This window comes from Scleropages formosus, chromosome 21 (genome assembly GCF_900964775.1).
Source record: "Scleropages formosus chromosome 21, fSclFor1.1, whole genome shotgun sequence".
In the NCBI taxonomy this organism is placed as follows: Eukaryota; Metazoa; Chordata; class Actinopteri; order Osteoglossiformes; family Osteoglossidae; genus Scleropages; species Scleropages formosus.
Window position 1 is genome coordinate 21,858,165 of NC_041826.1, and position 17,398 is coordinate 21,875,562.

Genomic DNA, 17,398 nt, shown 5'->3' on the forward strand with positions numbered 1-17,398 from the left:
AGACCGTCTCTATGTATGATTATTATTTTCTTCTTTACATGCGATCACCCAAAAAACATGCAGTGTCTTCTTCGTTTTTAAAATGTTCTGAGACTAATTAGGCATCTTTTTTCTTAATTGTCATAAAAGACCTGTGAATATTGTTTCTCCAGAAATACCAGCACAAGTTGTTGTCTTTATGGAGCTTCCTGACAAATGAATGTTGGTTGTCTTTAACAGCAATTCCATCAAGCTTGTGAACCTGTGCTCCATCTTCATAAGCACATGGCTGACAGCTGCTGGATTCATACATTTGGTAAGTTTTTAATACAGACTGAAACTTTTGGATGTGGTATTTTGTCAGAGAAGCTGCATATCTTGTCAGAAATGTGTGTGATATCACCCGTACTTAAGATTGTTTCCCCTGAAAAAACACTCAACTTGTTTGCGTAATTTTGCTTGAATTGGGAAATGGAAAAATTCTTATGGGCAGGTGTGTTCATGAAATTTGTTTCATTCTAGCATTTAATGACCCCCACTGTGTTTCTTAAAATGTACTGCCAGTAAATTTTAAACAGGACTTGCGCTCTCATTGTCTTAATAGAGGTCGTGCGTAAGTTGAAGAAGAACCGTAGACGAGGATGTGAAAGTGTCACTAAAGATATTTCAGTGAACCTTTTCTCCTCTCGAATTAATATTTCCAGGTTGAAAACTCAGGAGATCCATGGGAGAATTTCCAAAATTCCCAGTCTCTTTCTTACTGGGAATGCGTGTACTTACTCATGGTTACTATGTCCACCGTGGGATATGGAGACGTCTATGCAAAAACCACCCTTGGGCGCCTTTTCATGGTCTTCTTCATTCTTGGTGGTTTGGTAAAGATCTCTTTATTGCCCTTTCTGAAAATGTAGCCCTCATTGAGGAGTGGAAAACTGCAAAGTATTTTTCAGGTTTTTTTTCTCAGAATAAAACTGCAGATAGCATCTTCTCTACTTAAAAATTACTTTATTAGTATTCCATGACACATATTTTTGTTCTTGGGTCTTTGCTGAAAAACTTTCGGAAAACAGTAGCTTTTCCCGTCCCTGATCCTTCTGTTTCGTTTTTTCTTTCCTCTCCTACCTTTTTTAGGCCATGTTTGCCAGCTATGTCCCCGAAATCATCGAGTTAATTGGAAACCGCAAGAAATACGGTGGCACCTATAGTGCGGTTAATGGAAGAAAGTAAGTACTCAGCTGGGCTCTGCTGCCTACCCTGCAGTAGAACACTCTCTGCATGCCGCTTTCTCTCTCTGTCTCATGCATGTAGGCCATGTTTGCTCGCTACGTGCCCGAAATTGCCGCACTCATCCGTAATCAGAAGAAATACGGAGGGAGTTTTAACTCAACTCGAGGCAGAAAGTAAGTTGACACCCTATGCGGTTGTGTGACTCTAATCCCTTCGTCGTGAATCGGGTGTTACAGATAATTTAATGACATTTACAGGGAGCTGTTTGAAATACCGCACTTAACAACAAAGGTCTTGTTCGGCAAAAGAAACCATACCCGCTGTGTTGTGTATCTGAGGATGTGTCGTTTCTGCTTTATTTGCATCTGTTTTCGTTTCGTTCGCAAGAGCTTATGCTGGTTTTTCGTTCGGGGTAGCTTTAGGTTCCGCTCGATTAATTTAGATTCAGTGACCTCCCTACAGCTGGTGCAGTCCGATAAAGAAAAATGTCCAATATGCTTAACTGATCACATTTTTTCTTTTAGATATGTTTTGCAGTTGTTGTTCTTCGTGTTTCTGTGTTTGTTTACGTACAGTATTCTTGAGTGCATTTTTAGAATAAAAAGTCTTTTTGGATCATTACCACTGCCAGTTGGCTCTTGCCATCAAACTCCTGAAGCCCTTTCCTGTTTTTGGCTTATTTGTATGAGGCTGAGGATTTGTTGTTTGTTACTTTCTTGTTTGTCTGTGCAGCAATTGATTTGTTGCCCGTTTCCTGACACTTTGGTTTCGTTATTCAAATTTAGCACATTTGTCACACTGTTACTTAGCTATAAGAACTATGGGGTGCAGATGGACACCTGCTTTCACTCAAGTTCCGCAAATCGCTTTCCTGGGAAAAAAACTAATTTCAAAATTCGATGTACGGTTTCTACTGAATGTCTACCACCAGCTTACCATCGTAAAGTTGAAAAATTGTAAGTTGAACCATCGTAAATCGGGGACCACCTATACTTAACATTTTTATGTTTTCTTATAAATTATATTATGAACTGTGATAGTCTTTATATAACTACTCTGTGTTAGTATTATAATGTGTGAAAGTAGTGAAAATATATAGCAAAGGCCCATAATAGAAAGTAGCGTTCATGATGTTGTTTGAATATCCTTTCAGTTCATGTGATGTAAGGGGATTTGAGATGTGCGACAAAGTTGACTTACGAAACTCGTCGAAACTCGGGGGTCTCCTGTGCTGCTCCTTCGGTAGTGTTTTGACAGCGGTCGGGAAAGGTGCAAGTATGTGTGTTACATGGGCCATATTTGTGGGTGTTGCCTAAGTGGAAACCTTTTCTCAGGAAATGTGCTGCTCATCTATACAGGTCATGGAAGAAAAAGCAAATTCTGGCCATGTTTCTTTACTTTTTATAGTTTCACTTTTTTGAAAAAAAAGAAAAGAGGGGAAAAAAAAGACAAATGAGAAGACAGTCCATTGAGTGGTGTGATCTGGCACCAGACAGTTCAGGTTATGCATAATTTCACTAATTCTCATTTTTTTCACTCATCCTATATTGTGAAAATTATTTTTCAGAAAGCAGTTTGTTGTTCTATTTTTGTTAACCTGTTTAGTGTATCTAGATTTTAAAATGTGTCATTTTGTGGCGAATGAAAAATCCTGATTGAGTAATATTATTCTTTCCTGGCCTTCATTTGGTCCAAAATGATGTGTAGTGTTTTACGTATTATTAAACTGTTTGCTGCCCCACATACAATTTGTAATTTGTTGTCCTTTATTTGAAATAGTTTTTTGTGGAGTTTTCTGATGGCCGATCTTACCGTTTAGTGGCACTGATGCCTGTTCAGTGGCTTTGAGTGGAGTGGAGGTGCATCAATCATCGGTTTGAAGTGCACAGCAAAATATTGGACTGAATTAGTGTGGAATGTAACATTTCAGACATATTACACTCCTATCTCTCCATTACTCATCTCAATCTCATGAGGCCCGAAAGCAGTTTTTCTCGAATTTGAGATCAAACGGAGCATTGATCATAAATGTTTCTTGGTTTCATCAGCACATTTCTGAACTTCATAGTGGTGAAATTCAAGGGTGATATTTCAGTTGCAGTGATTCGTTCATGCCTTGCAGTTTCTGCTATACGGGAGTTAATAATTTTTTTTTTATTATTATTTTAAAATGCACAGTGTAAATGAGCATTCTGCATAGAATTGGTTCTATATTTTACACATCTTTTTACAGGAGCCAATTTTTGTACATATCTCATATTTGCGTCTATGATTTCTATTCTCTCTTCACAGATACCCATTTTTATCCCTGAAGGCATCACTTCTGCAGTGTATTCCAGATGCCCTTTACAACTCTGCATCTGATGAATGAATGTTACTGCAAAAATTGTTGGTTTCTCACTGAATTAAGGAATTATAAGTGTAGAAATTAAAATGTTGATCAATCATTTCAGATGAGAAAAATCACATTTTGTTTGCGTTGAATTTTTTGTGATTCACAGTGTATGTTATGTGTTTCATCTTATGTTAGTGTATAATTTCAACTTTATAGACGGAATTCCAATATATTACAGTTATATTTCTGAGTATCTGATGGTTATTTATGGTTATTTCCGTTAGATAATCTCCAGACTATTATGAGGAGTTGTTTGATGCAGCATTACCCGCCATACCTTATGTGTTTCTCTGTGAAACGTAGTTGTTGCTATATTGTTGCTGTTGTTCGGTTATAGTAATCCGTTTAATTTTAAGTTACTGTTATGAGTGCAGGCAATGGACTTAGCAATGTCTGAATATGTTCAGCAGTTCCTTTTTTTTTTTTTAAAAAATCTTTAAAAAGACTTTAAAATAGACCCTCCTTAAGCTGAATGCATATTTCAGAATTTGCGGTTGTCAGCTGTGCAAAGTGGAATTTGCATTGTGCAACAGCCATCGTAGTGGAAATAGTAGAACACAAAGTGTAACATAGACAGAAGGAACAGGATAGAGATGTTTTCCCGAGTTCCCGAAGCAAGACCAGTATGTCCCCCTAGGAATTGTAGCTCTGTTGATCTCTTTTTTTTTTTTTTGTTTAACCCAGTACGTGGCAGGGTGTTTTTGCCACCACTAAAATAAATATGCTTTATTGGATAAATTATACACTTCAAAATAATATCTTTTTCCTGAACTTAAAGTTTTGTTTGATAGATTAAATTGACCAAATTATTAGTATACTAATAACTTTTCAAATGAAATCAGAAACACTAATTCTGTAAGGTGAAAGATGTATACGTATATTTAGTTATAATTTTAAGTCGAAATAAGCTAAGCATGTGATATTATTTTACTGTCAAGTTGTGTTCGAAGAATAGTTGCAGAAACCAGATCGCTGCTATGTCACATGTACCTCTTTAACGAACAAATCATTATACTGCTGGGGGTTAAGATACAGCTCTTTGAATTTATATAATGGTTCTGAATGTGGTGGTAATTTCGTTAACACAGTGAATTATCTCTAATATTTACATCAAAACATAAACGTACACATATTAATCCAATGACCTGTGTCACTGTGGTAAAATTTGTAAATATGGTTTTTTTCCTTATTAGGTTGTGTTATGATGTGCAGCACTGATTTTTGAGGTTTGTTCTTGTTCTTGTAAGGTAATAATAAGGCAAGAATAGGCAATACGTACATATCTTGTGTAGTATCCGTGAGTTATATATAATAATACAAATTATTTTCATGGATAAATCTTTTCTGTGTTTTAACAGTCTTATTTTTGAGGAAGTAGGCATGTGGAGTGGCAATGCTAAAATGTCATAAACAGAAATTAGCCAAGCATTTGTTGTGTGAGAGACAAAATGCAAAAAACATCTACACATTGAAGCTTTTGCTTCCTGTCACATAAGGGATTTTTTAAAATTGGTTGATAATGCTGTCCATGTTCATTCCATTAACCGTTTCCTGTTGTGGCCCCCAGTGTTTGTTTTGCGTGGTGTGAACAGAATACGGATTTGTTTGCTAAAAGCAGGAAGTCTGACTCCTTTTTTATATTTTTTTAACTGGTTGCTAGAAAGTATTTTCATGTTTGTTACTTACAATTCATTTGTGTTCATGGAAAGAGACTTTGAGGTATTTATGTCTAAAATTTGAGAATATCCAGAACAAGTACGTAGTCTTTCATTGTAAACACAGTTATTTAGCTGTTTACGTCCCATAAACTGAACACCCACGTATCACCTGAAGAACTATTATGATGTGAATATTTTTCTAAATCTCACTTAAGAATAATTTTGTTTTTTTCCTTGTCTGCTTCCAAAGAGAAGTGTAACTTTATAGTGTAACATTGTTTTATCTTATTAATTGTTCTAAATGTATATTATTAATGTCCTAGGCATAAAACTTGGGAGTGTCAGAACATCTATAGTGAGCAGTTTTTTTTTTTTTTTTAAAACATGAAAATGCTTTTTTTTTTTTTTTTTTTTTTCTCTTTGTTTTAGCGTTTCAATTGTTGTTTCTACTCTGATGTTTCACAATAGTCTAAACTTTCTCTTTTATAGGCACATTGTCGTCTGTGGTCATATAACACTAGAAAGTGTCTCCAACTTCCTAAAAGACTTCCTACACAAGGACAGGGATGATGTCAATGTAGAAATTGTTTTTCTTCATAAGTAAGTAAAATATAGTTTTAAAATTGTACGCTTGACGACACCGTAAAATATGAAACCAGCAATAAAAAGGATGCAGTGACCTTATATATGCTTATACACCCCGCAACCCATAAACGTGTGAGTGATGTACGTTAAATTAGTTTCAATGTTAAGCGACTTCTGCTCCAGCATTTGACACTAATTCTTACCGTTGTCTTTCTCGCAGTATTTCCCCTAATCTTGAGCTGGAAGCCTTATTTAAGCGCCACTTTACTCAGGTGGAATTCTATCAAGGATCTGTTCTGAATCCACATGATCTTGCCAGAGTCAAGGTACACATGTTTTACATGTATCAAATAGTATTCAGGTTGATTTATGACATATGACCAGTGACTGTCTTGGAGTAAGAGGTGCGATGACAGCAGGGCTGTGGAGTCGGTACGAAAAAACCTCCGACTCCAGTAACCCAATAATTGCTTCCGACTCTACATCACTGCCCAAAAGTTGCACGTTATTTTGAGGGTCGACTTATTCGGTGAACATATGCCTGAAACTCTATTACACCTCTAATTTTTTGGGGGTCGACTCATACGCCGGATCGACTTATACACCAGCATATAGAGTACATTTAGTCTGAGTCGCTACATTTTTACCGACTTCGGTAACCCAATAATTGCTTCTGACTCCACAGCACTGGATGGCAGTATGACAATGACTATTTATGATTAATGCTATATGTCGAAAGCAGAATAAGTTTTAACTCTGTTGCAATTACTCTTGTTAGAGGAGGGCTTCTTGTTGTCATTGTTATCACCGATTATGACTGTGTGTCATTTTCACTGAGCAGATAGAGTCAGCAGATGCCTGTCTGATTCTAGCAAATAAATACTGTGCTGATCCTGATGCTGAGGATGCCTCAAATATCATGAGGTGAGATATCTGCTCCTTTCTTGAATGAATTGTTTACTCATCTCTAGTGCTCGCTCACATTTATATGCAAATGTTTTAGTAAGTGGAGTTTCCTGCTTCTGTATTAAAATTTTAAATTAAAATATCAGCTACAGCGACTGTGGTTAAGAAGCAGTATCAGTATAACAGGAATGGAACTGATGTATCGAAACAGTTCAGTTCGGAAGGTTGGGCACGATGAGCTTCTGTCCTGAAATAATCCAACGAATGATGCAGAAGGTCTAATTGTCATATTAGTCACGTTTCCTTCCGCTCCTTTGGGAAAAAGTTGCCGCCTTTAATGTACAGGTCTCTTTAAAAGTACGTGAAGCCCGTATGCCCCTGTTTTACCACAAAAAAAGTTATTTACAGAGAATCGGTGTTTCTCATACGTCATAATAGATGCGTAATGACCAATTCCATATGTTTCTTTTGCGGAAATCGTGTGTGTAGTAGAAACGCACAAGTAGTGCAGGTGTAAAAATAAGTGAAGCCCAAGTTGCATTAGTTAAACCAAGTAGGTCAATAAAATCAAGTGGGTAAATCATAGTAATTTATTCATTTTATTTTTATTTTAAGATTTATACATTTATTTTAATATTTTATCCAAGAATAATGGCTATCCTTACTATGTGTATCTGGCACTAGTTGGACCTTTCGCAGTGTTATTTCAGTGCGCTGGGGTGAGTGTCCATATGGTGGCCTAAAGCGCAGGCTTTTGTTAATCGGAATCGGAATCGGAATCAGCTTTATTGGCCAAGCGTACCTGCGCATACAAGGAATTTGTTTCCGGTTTAGAGCAAACGTACAGTGCACATTCACACATACAGGCTACATACATACATACTGAACTAGACATAGACTAATACAAACACGATTACCGATAATGCAGCAGACAAGAACATAGTATAATGCAGAGAGAACACAAAACCATGCAAGCATAATACAACTAAATGACCAAGCATAGAAAGAAGTACGCATTGACCTGTATCATAAAGTGGCATTATAGTGCAGTGATTGTCAGTTATTTCGAGAACATATTGCACATGGGTATGATGTTACTCAAAAGATATAAAGAAACATATTGCACATGATGTTGCACAAAAGATGTAAAGAGCATACTGCACATGGGTGTAATGTTGAACAAGTAGGGTACAGCAGTAGTAAAAAGTCCAGTGAAGATTGAGGTTATAGGAGGGTGTTTAGAATCTTTATGGATGCCGGGAAAAAGCTGTTTGGGTGTCTGGTAGTTCTTGTTTTCATTAGTCTGTATCGCCTGCCCAAGGGAAGTAGGGTAAACGGACAGCGAGCGGGGTGTGAGGGATCCTAATGAAGCTGTAGAAGCCTATGAGTAAGGAGGTGTTATGTTTGCCGGGGCAGGAGTATCACTATTGTACAATGTGAAATTAACAGCATGGCTAACTGCTTAGCTCCATGAAATAGCTCTGTAGGAAATGTATTCATAATGTTTGGTCCTGAATCCACAGAGTAATATCCATCAAGAACTATCATCCAAAGATACGAATTATCACTCAGATGTTGCAGTACCACAACAAGGTAGGCGTGGCCTTCAGCATGAGATGTTTTCTCTTTTCGTTACTCAATGTCAGTGTCTGGGTTACAATTTTGTTTAGGGTATCAAGTCCTAGTGGACACTGCATTGCAAATCTGACACTCTGTAACTATGTGGATGGTCAGAACAGGCTTAACGTGTTCTGTAAAATTACCTTATTTGGCAAATTCCGATTATTAGGGGGTCAGATTGCCCCTTTTTTGTGTGTGGGGAAAAAAATAATTGGGTCCCACACGAAAAATATGCCACCAGAAATTATTTTTTCTGTATTGTTATCGATGAAAATAGCATACATTTTTTTTAATAATTTTTGTACCAAAATATTATTTCAAGGTTAACTTTTAATGTCATGTTTTCGTCAATACATTTGTTATTGAAAACTGATTGTCCTCATGTAGGGTCACCGAAGTCCGGACTTTATCCGATAGAGGCAGTTTAATTTAATTTATTTTTCTTTCAGTAGGGTTTCCCAAGGCCTTTCTCATTCTTTCCTACCTGTTTAGGAGACATTTTGATAATTTAGCCGATATGAAGAAATCTGTGTCTGTGTCTTTAACGATATCTTTCTACCACTAGAGGTGCTGTTTAGCACAACTTTTTTCATGTTATTTGATCGTATTATCATATTTGTTTAGGATTTTACTAAGGCTTTATTTACACTGGCGTTCACTGTTTCCAGGGCAATTCAGAGGTAATGCAAATAGCCAGAATGACATTACTGAGGTACATATACCTTTTGGGTTTGAGACACCAAGTGCGTATCTGTATTCCAAAATGTCCGACACAAGTGAATATGCTGCTGTATAGAATAAAATATACATTTTGCAAGTCCAATGACTGTGCAAAATCCAAAAATGCCATGGTACAGAATGAAAGGCCTGTTGTGTGGAGAAAAAAAAACAAGGTTTATATTTTCATAAGCTGCAGCTGTAGCTGTTTTTCATTGTGCAGGTCCCATTATATAAGGAAGGAGTTTGCATGATTTGCAGTCAACTAGGCCAAGCTTTTAAAATTTAATCAGAGCTTTGTTAAAAACAAGGGTCTGATATGCATGACCACATGTTCCCCATTTATGGCGGTTGAAAAATGCTTTTTCCTGAGCATTAGAATTTGGGTGGCCACCGTAGCTTTTTTAGTTTAGACTCAAAAATACTGATGATTAATAGTCCAAACTACAAGAGCTTCATCCCAACAAGAACCATTTCTGGTTTTAAATGTTTGTGATTATTTTTTGTGTTTCAGTGTATGTTTCTCCATTTTCCTATATCCCCTCTATGGTTGTAGGCCCATCTGCTCAATATCCCCAGCTGGAACTGGAAGGAAGGGGATGATGCGATCTGCTTGGCCGAGCTGAAGGCAGGCTTCATTGCCCAGAGCTGCCTTGCTCAGGGAATCTCTACCATGCTTGCAAACCTGTTTTCCATGAGATCCTTCATCAAGGTATTCATCCATATATTTCTTCTTCTTCTGTTGATGAACGCAGCTCAGTAAAACAATTACATGCATTAGGTTACTTTCATCCGGTCATTTTGGTCACATTTTTTGCTTGTGTTACATTTTTTCATTCATTGGATTTTACGGTAGAGCTTTCGGAGTTATTTGTTGACATTTTCCACTGAGAAAGGAAAAAATAGGGGTGAAAAACAGGTAAATGTTGATGTGAGCTTCTTTGGTTTTCGTTAAAAGAAAGAACTGCTCTTCACCACCGTATCGCACAATTTGCTCGATGTTATTCTCGAATGCTTTCAACGCGTGTGATAACCTGTAAATAATTTATTTGGTATTAAACCTGTTTCACTTACAGATTGAAGAAGACACATGGCAGAAGTACTACCTGGAGGGTGTAGCGAATGAAATGTACACCGAATACTTATCTAGTGCTTTCGTGGGCCTTTCGTTTCCCGCAGTTTGTGAGTAAGTACTGTAGTCGACACGAAACCACGTACTGCGTACTGTGATTGAGATGTTCCTTCATTACTTATTACATGCCCCTTTAGGAGATAGAAGACTATTTTGCACTTCTCTCTGTAATGGATCACTTCTGTTGAACATGTTTTTGGTACTGAAAGTTTGGAATAACATAGCATGCACGGTACATTTTTTACTTTGTTTTCCTTATGTCCTGAATTATCTACGTGGCATCTTCGATGAAACTGAAAATGATGTCACTAATTTAGTTTTCTTAAGCAAATTTTTTCCTTTTTTCCCTCCTAGGTTGTGTTATGTCAAACTGAAGTTGTTACTGATAGCCATTGAATATAAGTCTGAGCAGAGGGAAAGCAGGTAACGTTCCTGTTTGTCGTCTTTTCTCTAAGCATTTGCGAAGGCACACTTTGAGCTAAAAACATTCTTCTGGAAAAAAAGTGTTGTCCGGTCAGAATGGCCTGCGCTGGATTTGTATTCATCGGATAGAGTTGAACAGTCTTCGATAGTACTTTCATGTTTTAAGTAACATAGTAATAACGTAGTACTGATTGAGATCTAGAGAACAAACAAGTTCAGACGCTCAGTACTGGGATTTTCAGCTCATAACTCTGCTGGGAAATGTTATATGTTATTGTTTAATAACACATGCGGTGTTGAAACTTTATTGCAGAACTTTGCAAAAATTAATAAAAAGTATAAAGTGAACAGACTCTAAATGGAGATAGACGGGATATGTGTATATCTATAGTTTATTAGCTATTGTTAGTTACTCGTCCGAGTTACAGTGGTCACTGATATATTGTGCAGCTGATGTTCCGATTACACCTTCGCTGAAACTTGCTTTAAGAATGAGCCGTGATGTATTCACTTTCACCATAATTTTGTTGACTTTTACTATTTTCTTCACGATTATGGTCTCGAGACATTGTGCTGATTCAAGTACTGAACTATGATAACTATTAACATGAAGTACGATGTTTCAGTAATCTCAATTTGCCAAGTTCCACCCCTTCACTTTCATTATCTGTGTCAAATGTTTCTGTATGTCATGATATTACAAACTAATTCATCTGCTCTGCTGTTTGACCTTGGCAAGGAGTTCTCCAAAGAGTACTGTGCTAATTTGCACTGGCTTGGAAACTTAAATTTCCCTTGACGATATCATACTATTTTTACAGATGTTTGAACTCATAGTCACACATCTCCAGGAATCTCGTTTTTGTAGTTGATGGACTGGTTACAAATACTTTGGTGATTATTAATGATTATTAATTTTATTTCTTAGGTCATTTTAACTGATTAAAATGAGCATCCTGCACATGTCTTACACCGTAGTTTTTCCGCATCTACAGAAGTTTACTGTTTATATACATACAATAGAAATGTAGTATGTATATAATTTTGCATCCATAAAATGATATACACCGATAATGGGTATATCTGATAGATGTTGCACTTACATTCAGCGTCAGTCCCTGTGATCAATTTTCCTACTTTTTGTGTTGCTTGTATGGTTCTGGAAATGTTACACAGAAATTTCAAGACATTAAGCATTTTGTTTGCTAGTTTTCTAAACATTTAAGTAATTTAATGTTGTAAAGTTTTATAGGGAATATAGTTTTAAAGTGAATCTTATTTATCTTGATATGTCGCCTTGAGGCAAGACAACGTAAATTTATGTAAATACATTTTTACACATTTTGATGATGATAACTGAGCCTTAGATGATCCCAGAAGCTCTATGACTGGAGAAGTGACATAGTCATATTTTCACTTTAGGGACTCAGCTGAAAAAATCTTACATACGTACTCAGTATCTCAAATTGGTCCGCTGTGGAAGATATAAATGGTTGCTTTGTGCACGATGATAGATTACAGTACGCCGTTATCGAGTGCTCTTTCTTAGCGGGCAAATAACTTGTCCATTTTTTTTTAATTGCATTTATTGCAGTTGCCCTCTGCAAAATTGTTCCGAATATGTTTTGCCATCACATCCTTTAAAGTCATTAAAATTCACTTAAATACTAATAAATACTCACTCAGCAGTGAGTAATGCTGTCTGAAACTGGGCATAATGTCATTTGAAAGTGGGCAGTTTCCATGACCTATTACCTTGTGCTTGTAACCTCATACAAGTGTTTGATTTGATTTTTTTTCTTGTTGTTTGCAGAAGCCGAAAGCGGTATGCCCTCTACATTATCTGTTGTACAGTGCAACCCTATCTTCACTACTTTAAATCCTCCAGACTCAGGACTTAAACAACGATATTGCCCCGACCCCTCCCAAAACCAGCCATCTTCTTGGTCTTATTGTGCACCTTGTGCCTAATGCACTAACTTCTTTGCAGGCAGTTGTAGAGTAGTTGTGTTTTTTTTTTTATTTTTATTTTTTATTTTTTTACCTTTAGTACTGTTGATGTATCGCCAAGCCTGCGTCCTCTTTGGCTTTTTTGTTCCATGTCTGTTCATTTCTCTTACCCACCTAGTTCCTCTCTTCAGCATTCATTGCCTTTCAAAGTTTGCGATTCTTCGTCCAAAGTTATTTTCAGTTTTTTTCTTTGTTCTGTTTTCAAAATAAAAACAGTACTTCATGTTGTTATAGTTTCATTTCGCATATCTCAGCCAAGAGAATCAAACGAATCTTGTTCTTTTTCTCTGTTAATTTAGGTAGGCTTATTTATACAAGTAACCATTGTCTCTGTGCACATTCATTAACCGTAATAAGGAAAATGTGCAGTCTTATCCAACGGTACCCATTGTAAATGCTTCTGTCACGTTCCTGTCCAGTTTCACATTAAGTTGTTTGTCATTCATGGTTCATACACTAATATTTGTTCAATGTAACAAAATTTCGATTATCAAAATTTTGTCCAGATTTGATCAGTATGTAGGTTCAGTTTCATATGACGTAACTTGGTGTGGTTCATTTATTCCTACTGCACATTGTTTCTCTCACAATTTTGTGTCTCTGAGTGTGTGTGTGTGTGTGTGTGCGTGTGTGTGTGCGCGTGTGTGTCTGTCTGTCTCTGCATGTCCATGTGGTCTCCCTCTCTGAACCCCATTTCTTGTTTGTCTTTGAATAATTGTGATCAAGGTCACTTTGTCAGTTTGCTGTTTAACAGCCCAACTGCAGAGAAATTACTGCAACAGTTAGCATCTACGTGCTCTGCCGTGGTTGTAACTGCTCTTAAAAAATGTTTTCATATGCTGGGTAACAGCATGCGTAGATATACCGTCAAGTGAAACATATCATGTATCACTTGTTTCCCACAATATGAGGTTTGTAAATACTATATATTTGCTGCACTTCTGAATTTCATCAGCTATTCTGAGTAACTATTATAGTAGAGTAAGACTGCAAATAATCCAAAGTATAACAGAATTATGTGGTTTGCACAGATTCTACTCGAAAGTACAAGCAGGCGAAATCTCAAATTTGGGGGGCATTTGAAATGATTTGCTGTGTTTAATAGCATGTAAACTGTGTAGTTTTGTTTCTTGACTTTGGTGGCTAATCTACCGCAAAGCTTGTAGCTCTGGTGATTTAAAAAAAAAAAAAAAAAAAAAAAAAAAGATCAGCAGTTTTGATGGAAAGAAAAATGTAAAACGTCACTGTAAATATTCCTTTACAAAATATTGCTGCTTCCGTAACGCTCCGAGCGGTGCGGTAGATTGGACCAACCTGTCGGTGTTCATTCGGCCATAACGCTCTGTGCTTTGTGAACCATTCTGATAGAGCCCAGAGGAAAGACTGTTAACATGTCATTTATTGTATACATTTGTCCTGGCCTTTTTAGTGTCCATGTATCTGAATTTTGTGTGGTGGTGTCTGTAATGTGTGCTCTTGTTTACTAACTGTGAGCAGTGCACGCGTGTAAGAAAAAGCACACAGATGTAAGGCATGTGTCTTTCACCTGGGCTGAGTGTGACCCTATAAGTCTAATTAATGGGGAATGATACAGTGCCACACATCACCTCACTCCACTGTACCTTGTACAGATTGTGTGGGAATTCTCACACGCTTCTGTAGTAAAATTATTTTTTTACACAATGAACTCACGAGTGAATAGATATTGTTTGAATAACTGTCAAATATGTCATCTTTTAAGTCGACGACTACTGACAGATTTTGCATTAGAGGAAAATTTATCGTTATTATAATAATAACGACAATAATAATTAATAGTATGATATTCTTATTGCGAAACAGCCCTGCGCAGTGCAAGGGCACATCTATTTTTGTTTATTATTCTGCTTTGTGTGCTGACATCTGTGGAAATAGCACGAGTGTTTGACAAAAGGCAAATGTAGCTCAGAAATTTTAAATGTATCAAAAAGTTAATGAAATTGCAGTCTCTGGTTTATTTAAAACACCGGTCCTTAAAATAATTATTTCGTTGCCATTTGTTAAACCAGTTCTTTTGTTGTATAATTTTATTTTCATAATAGTGAGACTTTTATAAAACTTTTAAGATACCTTGGTACTGAAAAATCTGTCATTTTTGCTCCAGAATAAAGTTTGTTTTATTTTATTTTGTACCATTCCTCTTGATTAGAATGTTTAAATGTTGGTGTTAATTGTTAATTGAAATGAATAACCATCATGATTTTCTGATTAAACAGTATTCTTATAAATCCTGGGAACCATGTTAAGATCCAAGAAGGTACCTTAGGATTTTTTATTGCCAGCGATGCCAAAGAAGTAAAAAGGTAATTATTCCTCCTGTTATCGCCAGCTATGGGACCATAGAAAGTTACTAACTCCGAAATTGCAATACACACGCAAACTTTGGCATGTCTAAGTGTCCAATTATAAAATGCTTCTGTAAGCATTCTGTGTAATTCTAGGCTTCCCTTACCTAATTGATAGCTGAAAATGTACTTGCCATGTGAATTGTCATTACACAAACTCTTAATTTTCATTAAATTTAAATGAGAAGAATAAAATTTCCTGAGCCACCCGGTTTTTTCTTTTTTTTTTTTTTTTTTTTTACCAAAAGTGCAAACTTTCTATCTTACTTTTCAAGCATGTAGAAATTCTAATTTAAAATCGTGCTCATGATATCCAAACAGTCCATAAGAAGGTAATTAGACCAATGTAATTACTGTGATCACTTGTATCCGCTCTCTGCAGACCTATTTGTAACATGTTATCTGTAATAAACAAACAAGTAATTTGTACTGATATTGACTTTCAAGCAAATTTTGTCTGTTTTATCACTTGAATGGTAAGGCATTCCTTTGCCTTTTTAGCTTTTAGAAATCTTGTAGCACTTTAATACTTTTGTGCATTCGGGATCATTATTATGATGGATAATAGTTTAAAATAATATATTAAAGTCGACATTTCTGAGAGGCGCCTGTGAATGGGCTCACATCTACAAGACAACTCACACTGGCAGGAGAATCCATGGCACAAGTGGCCCAAGTAAGTTCTTTATGTAGGGGAAGACTGTCTTTTGTTATGCACCCATCCTTTGCCTAACGGAGTTCAGTTGTTCCATGAAATCACCTCGATATGTGAATTACCATTGTAAAGGGATTGAATTAACATTATTTGTCACGGAAAAGGTAATTGGTTCACTTACAAGAAATGTGTCATTTAAAAACCAATTATGTATCCAACATATTTATATTTTTTTAACAATAGGCCACTGTGTAGAGTCATGAAAAAGGTTTGGCGGTCATTCATCTTCATTTGGTTGTGAGGTTAAGACTTTATTTGCTTTAGGGTAAGGGTATTCAATTTATTAAAGCTGTTCATAATTGTGGCCAGCGTGCACATTTTTGTATGCGTGGAACCACAGCAGAGCAAAAAAAAGGAGGGAAAATGTCGTCGTCACCTTTCATTTAAACCCTCCCAGCAGTAGGAGGGCATTCAACCCTGAGAAGGAGACCAGAGAGCAAGAACCTGCAAGAGAGACTCTACTTCCCAGACCTTCCCATGTAGTTCTTCAGTAATCCACTGCAGTGATTTAAGTAACTGAATTAATCATTACAATAATAATTGTAATTAATTATATTAATTTATTTTGATAAGGAAGAAGAACCCAAGAGCGCAAGTGTGAATTCTGTCTTTCAACAAGATTCTTACCCGGAATTGTTCCTGTAAAATTGTCCTGCTGTGTAAAAAAAAAAAAAAAAAAAAAAATATAGTAAAAAGCTTAACATTGTAAGTTGCTTTTGAAAACAGTGTCAACTAAATGAAATATTAATAATGGTAATAATAACAATACTGCCAAATCTGCTGTCTCGGTGTGATACTAGATTGACGATCAATGGTTGTAATTGGTTGTGGTTATAAATGTGACATTGTTCTCCCATGTTGCCTCCCATGTACAAGCATAACTACGTTTGTTAAATGAATTTATTGTTCTGTAATTTTCCGAAATGTTGCCATGACTGTGTGCTCCATGTTAACTTTGTTGTTTTTGTGTTGAATGACTGCACTGATGACCGTGCGTGCATGTGAGCTATACCATGAGTCATTGTAAGGGTCACGCAAAGGGCCATGTAACAGGCAAAAAAGCCGTTGTAGTGAATTATTAGCCCATTGTATGAGACAATGGTACTCTCGCAAGCTGTTGCACAGGACAGAACTCCTTTATGTGAGGGATGAGTGTATTATATTACATTTTTCAAATATTTTATATTTATATATTCTGTAATGTTAAAATGTATTTTGCTTTTAGGGCATATTTCTACTGCAAAGCATGTCATGATGACATCACAGACCCGAAAAGAATAAAGAAGTGTGGTTGTAAGCGATGTGAGTATACATTCTTCTTTGAGAGAGTTTATTACTGTCTTAAAGGAATTTTTTGTGTGTTTTTCAAAATGTATATTGTTTATTAATGAGCATAATAATAGAAAATAACTAATCAGCATCCTAATAGAAAATGAGAATCCCGTTAAAGTTAAGCATTGCTCATTAATTACCATTCAGTACATGTAATAAAACAGTTTTCAAATTTATCTTAAGATTTGTGTCTTAAGCTACCACAACGTATGCTGTTTGCTTTATCTAACCATTTCCGTTTTTTCCTGATCTTGGCATGTAATTTTACAACAGGGTGGCTTTTTGGAACGAGATGGCAACTCCATTACTGTTGCC

General features: G+C 36.3%; 1 protein-coding gene across 9 annotated transcripts in view; it reads left to right on the forward strand.

The window, feature by feature from the left end:
* The window catches only part of kcnma1a (potassium large conductance calcium-activated channel, subfamily M, alpha member 1a), a 66,431-nt gene that overhangs the window by 29,925 nt on the left and 19,108 nt on the right, over nucleotides 1-17,398 (forward strand). For 6 of the 9 annotated variants that reach the window (XM_018729980.2, XM_018729985.2, XM_018729981.2 and 3 more), the window contains exons 7-18: nucleotides 220-295; nucleotides 684-854; nucleotides 1,111-1,202; nucleotides 5,749-5,859; nucleotides 6,065-6,170; nucleotides 6,686-6,768; nucleotides 8,274-8,343; nucleotides 9,644-9,799; nucleotides 10,164-10,273; nucleotides 10,574-10,642; nucleotides 14,908-14,994; nucleotides 16,977-17,053. In XM_018729980.2, the coding sequence (XP_018585496.1) occupies nucleotides 220-295; nucleotides 684-854; nucleotides 1,111-1,202; nucleotides 5,749-5,859; nucleotides 6,065-6,170; nucleotides 6,686-6,768; nucleotides 8,274-8,343; nucleotides 9,644-9,799; nucleotides 10,164-10,273; nucleotides 10,574-10,642; nucleotides 14,908-14,994; nucleotides 16,977-17,053 (1,208 nt within the window). Of the gene's footprint in view, nucleotides 1-219; nucleotides 296-683; nucleotides 855-1,110; nucleotides 1,203-5,748; nucleotides 5,860-6,064; nucleotides 6,171-6,685; nucleotides 6,769-8,273; nucleotides 8,344-9,643; nucleotides 9,800-10,163; nucleotides 10,274-10,573; nucleotides 10,643-12,455; nucleotides 12,468-14,907; nucleotides 14,995-16,976; nucleotides 17,054-17,398 lie in introns of all 9 variants that reach the window. The other 3 variants (XM_018729977.2, XM_018729979.2, XM_018729982.2) reach the window with 1 other exon arrangement.